The sequence below is a fragment of the Epinephelus moara genome, chromosome 24 (assembly GCF_006386435.1).
Source record: "Epinephelus moara isolate mb chromosome 24, YSFRI_EMoa_1.0, whole genome shotgun sequence".
NCBI lineage: Eukaryota > Metazoa > Chordata > Actinopteri > Perciformes > Serranidae > Epinephelus > Epinephelus moara.
In genome coordinates this window covers 11,900,373-11,906,372 of record NC_065529.1, presented here as the reverse complement: position 1 = coordinate 11,906,372, position 6,000 = coordinate 11,900,373, and the positions used below count along the sequence as shown (strand labels likewise).

Here is a 6,000-nt window from a genome sequence, read left to right as displayed (position 1 = left end):
GTATGAAAGGTGTTCATATGTGAAGATTATCTCACTGAACAAAACCTGTAAGTATCATAAACTTGTGTTAGCCACAGAGCTTATTTTCTGACATAATCCAAAACGCAATGCAAAAATCACATTCAGTTTCTCTTCCGGGAACCAGCGCGATGCTAAACTTCTGGGTTTTAACGTCAGCCCCGGCACACTCTATTCTAAGTGATAACATTATGAAAGGATCCCTACAGCCTGTCAGTGGTTTTATTGCAACCTGTTTCTTTGCTGCAGACTGCAGCCTCTCTTTCAACACTGGACACATTTCAAAAACTGTTGTTCCCTTTAGTCACTTAGACACAAAAACATGGGAAACAGGGTCCAGGTTGGACAATACAAAAGTTACCCCCTACGTAGTTCAAAACCTCTGCTACTGCTCCTTCAAACTTTTTAATTGGCCCTGCAGGTTTACAGCTCCTTGTGCCAACACTTCTTATAATTGGTTTGAAAAATCCAACACTTCTTATCAGCTGTTCCCATTCCTCTTATGTTTATCAATCCCTGAAGAAACAGACGCTTGAAGGTCGTCCATCACTGTAACAGCTCTCTACTATATCTGACGGTGTTTGAACAGCTGACCCAGGTCACTGATGTAATGTTTACTTGTTGTCACAGAAATATTGGAAGATTGTGATTGCAGCAGTGTGATAGTTGTAAGTAGGCCACCAGCTCCAGGTGGGAGGAGATAAATTGCGACTGTAAGCATCTTCCTGCAGGTCACACAGATGGAAAACATCAGCTAACTGTTACTGTGTGTTCTATTTTCAGAGCTGTTATCTTCATCAGTTATTGGCTCTGCTGGTGGAACCACACGGAGCAGAACCAACAGAGAGCAGAGACAGAGAGGAGCAGATAGGAGAGATCACAAAGAATAAAACAAAGTAGAACATAAGAGAATAATAAAAGCTCTGTGGGTTACCTGGTATACTCTGTCTCCTGATGGCCAGCGCTCCATCTGGAGGTCTCGACCCGGCAGAGTGTTTGGTGTACGGCCCCTCATCTGAAACAAAAACAAACACGTATTATTCTACCAGTTCTTTTAACCAGTTCTGAAGCCAAACCATTTCCTGTTACTGGTTCCAAACCTCTTTCAGTTTCTAGTAATGGCTCTGAGCTCATCTAAGAAGTTCTGAAGCTTTACAGATTTCTCTTAACTGGTTTTGACGTGCAACTGGTTCTTGTCGTTCTCAAACTCCAGAACTAATTGGTGTCGAGGCTCTAGCAGTGTCTCTAACTGGCTCCAAACCTCCATCACATCCTTAAAATCGTACCAAGCTATTCCAGTTCTTTAAACTGGTTCCAAAGCTCTACTAATTTTTCAAACTGGTTTTGGAGCTTTACCAGTTTCTTTACTGGTTCTGAAGCTTTCCAGTTCCTGTATGTAGCTCTGAAGCACCATCACTTCCTCTTACTAGTTCCAGACCTTTACCAGTTCCTTCAACTGGTTCCAAGCTTGACCAGTTCCACTAATTCCGAAGCTCCACCAGTTCCTGTTTGTAGCTCCACAGTTCTCTTCAACTGGATCTAGACCTTTACCAGTTCTACTGACTGGTTATTAGATGAATCTGATTTAGTTTAGAGGCTCTACCAGTTCATCCAATTGGTTTTGGACTTCTACCAGTTTTTTTATACGTTAAGAGCTTTCAATGAGTGTCTATAACTGGCTCCAAACCTCAAGCAGTTCTCTTAACTGGTTTTGACGCTCCACCAGTTCCTGTTTTTAGCTCTGAACCTTCACAGCTTTCTCCTTACTGGGTCCAAACCATTACCATTTTCGCTACCTGGTTCTGAAGCTCGACCCTGTGTTCTAACTGGCTCCAAATCTCAACCAGTTCCTTTAACTAGTTTTGAAGCTCTACTAGTTTCTCTAACTGGTTCTCAAACTCCATCACCCCTTCCAACTGGCTACAGACCAATTAGAATAAGTGGTTTCTAAACTTGGAGTTCCTTTCATTGGTTTAGAGGCTCAAGCAGTGACTCGTCAAACTTCAACCAGTTTCATCAACTGGCTCAAACTCAAATTAACGATTAACATCATGACTTCTGTGTTAACAGACAAACCTCGACAGACAGAAACATCTACTCTTTTGTCCCATAATGCATCTGTACTCACCATCATCATCATCAGACACCGCAGAGCTTCCACCACAAAAATACATCTCAGATCTTATTTACAAACCACTGTAATCTCTAAATTAGCACGTTAGCATCCCGTGCTTCAGATGCTTCTCGTTAGCCTCTAACAAAGCTGTGAAACCTGAAAACTGAATTTCAGTGACCAGAGTCTGGTTCTCAGTGTGAAGCTGCTGCTCGGAGGTCTGTACAGTCAGCCTGCTCTCATGAATAAAGAATCTACTGCCAGAGGGATGACCTCATCAGTACAGCGACCAATCCCTGTGGAGAACACTGTGGTCTATCTGAGTCTGGACCAATCTCAGCAGTCCATAGGGAGACCCCATGGTGATGTCATCACAGGGCTGAGAGGGCAGAGGTGGGGCTGATTCACAGACCATGACATCAGATCAATTTGGATGCATTTGTTTGATTGGACACAACTTCTAATTAGATGATTTATGTTGTTGGAAGTTACGAGAAGGGAAATGTGTGGTAATAAAATAAAGCCCACAGTTTCCCCAGTGAACTGTTGAGACCTCTTACACCTCTTTTAATGGTTCCTGGAAAAATAATAACTATAAACTGGATGAAAGTGCTCTCACCACACCAAACTCTACGGATTTAAAGGCTGAAACAATGAATAAATGTATAAATATACATATAAATATTCTCCATTTATCTTTTGTTCACTCACTATGTTTACAGTCACAGCTGGACGAGGACATTTAACTGGACTACTGTCCTTGTCCCAGTATGGGAATCCATTTATTGACCGAAGTATGTCTGACTCGTCTACGATAGGTGGAGATATGTTCTCACAAATTTTTCATATGTTTTTCTATGAAAAGCAGTGCACCCAAATTTGTACATATCCCATATATTTTGAAAAGCTGCAATTGTGACAAAAAATCGGACTTGTGTTCAGATCCGTGTGAAGTTTGAGTGATTGTGAATAATGTTAAGGTACGTTCTCACCATGTTTCTTTTCCTATACCTAATCATAGTACCTTTTATTGCCTAAACCTAACCTCCATGACTTTACGTTAATCACATGACTGTACATTAAGGACATAACGTCATTCATAGGGCACAAAAAAGTAGCATATCATACGACCTGTTGTGCATGCATATTTCGTGCGATATCATACGAACAATCATAGCAGTCACCCGCACAATGTCATCAGACTCACTTTCTTGTTTATGGTTATAAAGACATAGACATGTGCGACTTGAACGTCTCACATTTACCAACAAAAAATACTGCTAAACATCGCACAAGGCCATTCTCAGATGTTCTGCATGGGGGCAGATGTAAACTGTTTTGATTCAACAAGAACTTTCTAACAGGAAACACCCCAGCAGATCGACTGAAACACATCGACAACAAACGAGACAAATCATCATGTCAGAGGCTGTTAAATGCAGATCTGAAATCCATGTGAGTTAGATTAAATATGCAGTGGTGACGTTAGTGTGGTGCAAATCACAAACTGAGAACAGTGGAGTTTCATCCTCACTGGATGTTTTTGATAAATTATTCAAAGAAATTGTCACTATTTTTGCATTTTCATTGCAAATAAAGGTCTAAGAACGTTGCAACATGCATCACAATTTTTAGAGAAGCTGTTGTGAAATCAGGCCTTTCGGCTTCAACAGTCCTGCCCCAAAAAAGCCCCCGAAATCCTTTAGACTCGTACAGAGAACCACTCAATTCCAAGTGCATTAGCTAACGTTATGCTGTGGACGTCAGGTGTCCGAAATAGAGCTGCAACTAAGGATATCTTTAACATTGATTAATCTGCTAATATTTTCACAATTAATCATTTAGTCTATTAAAAAAAAGTGAAGAATGCGAATCACAATTTCCCCAAAGTGACATCTTCTTCTGTCCAACCAACAGTAAACCCAAAGACTCTTCATTTACTGTCATAGATGCAAAGCAAAATCTCTACCTAAAGAAGTTGGGACGAGGAACTGTTGGACATTTTTGCTTTTAAAATGACTAAAACGATTATGTCATTGTCAAAACATTTAGGAATTTCTGTTCTTACGATCAACTTATCAATTAATCATGCGCTTCCTTCTGCAGAGTGGTGATGTATAAACAAACAAAATAGCAACCGTATGAACGTTTGTCTGGACTGGACTGATGACGAGGTGGAGTTGCTTTAGATTTACTGCAGCAACTCCACCTCGTCGTCGGTCCAGTCCAACCGCACGAACGTTTGTCTGGACTGACGACGAGGTGGAGTTGCTACAGTAAATCTACACTTTGCTGGGGAAGCGTTGATGAATTCAACAGGGTGAGCAGCACAATCAGTGCTCGGAGGTCCGCCATTGTTGTTGTGAGGTCGACTTTCTTGCACATGCAACTCAAGTTTACCGTTTTCGGTTGAAATCTTTGTCGTATATACAGGACCTTAATTTTTGGTGGAATGTATTAAACAGGAGCATTCATGACAGTCTAGTTGTGAACGGTTTGAAAGTGCGTGTCTCGTGTTTTCGTTTTTTCATTTCTTCTCGGTGTGTGAAGACCATCATAGAGGATTCATCAAACCGTGCGTCGAGTGTCTCTGTGTGTAAATCAGCAGGAAGACGATCACTCTGAATCCTCCTGAATCAGCTTCATGTTTGATCTGCTCACAGTTTAGTGTTGAGTCTATTTCTGGTCTTCTGTTTGCTTCTATTTTATGTCGTTCTGCTCTATTCTAATCTGCTCTACATCTATTCTCCTCTGTTTGGTTCCAGCAGCTGAGCTCCCACACACACACACACACACACACACACACACACACACCATAGCTAACTGAAGATGAAAGCGGAGCCTCCTCCACATGTAGGACAGCAGCATCTCTCTCTTGCAGCTACAGTACATACTGTATATACACACATATATATAATACTATAGACTACACACTGTGGTCTGTTTTATCGTGTATAAATAGTTCCTGTTACTGAGCGACAATTGTTTAAACAAGGTCACACTTTCAGCGGTGGAGGAAGAATTCAGACGCTGCAGTGAAAGTACGAATACAGCCTTGTGTAAATGTTTAAACACTCTGGAACAAGTAAAGGTCTATTATCATGAAAGTGTAGGTCAAGTATTAAAAGTATAAAAAGCTCCTAAATCGGTTGAGTTGTGGGAAAAATCACAGTATTTGCCGTCAGGACCCCGAGGCTCTGGAGCGGTCTGCCCGAGAAAATCAGGTCGGCAGAGTCAGTGATCTCAAGTCTCTTCTTAAAACGGACTTTTATCAGTTGTTTTAAAAGTTGTTATTTTCGTGTCTTGTGTGTTTTAATTATTGACATGTAAATCACTTTGTAACTCATTTTTGAAATGTGCTTTATATTCTTTGTTTTAATGGATCACATCTAACATGAGTTTAGATTTTCTGACGTTACGTGCTGCCTGCAGGTTTATCCAACACTCTGATGTGGTCTTGTTCCTCTACGTCCGATAGATTGATCACTTCTTGCTCTCAATCTGAATTTCGTGGGTCATAATGGTCAAGTGACTGCAAACAAGCTAATGGCTCAAGAACCAGATGTGCTGCGTTCAGTGTTTTAGCCAAACGTTGAATGAATAAATAAAGACAAATAATAAATACACAGAATTTTGGGCTGTCAGACAAAAGTGTTGAATTTATAACTTCAATACCTTGAAGAATAGTGATGTTAGATATGTTTGATATCACAGGGAAAACTGAGACTGAGAGCAAAAAGATTTATCCATCCATTTTCAACTGCTTAGCCGAGGCTGGGCTGCGAGGGCAGCGGGCCAGACGTCCCTCCTGGAGGACCCCATGGCGTTCCCAGGCCAGATGAGATATATAATCCCTCCAGTGTGTTCTG

At 41.1% G+C, this 6,000-nt stretch overlaps 1 protein-coding gene across 1 annotated transcript in view; it reads right to left on the bottom strand.

Annotated features, from left to right (window-relative positions):
- The window catches only part of grip1 (glutamate receptor interacting protein 1), a 62,530-nt gene that overhangs the window by 32,167 nt on the left and 24,363 nt on the right, over nt 1-6,000 (bottom strand). Inside the window, exon 2 of the mRNA XM_050037249.1 lies at nt 953-1,033. Coding sequence (XP_049893206.1) covers nt 953-1,033 — 81 coding nt within the window. The remainder of the gene's footprint in view (nt 1-952; nt 1,034-6,000) is intronic.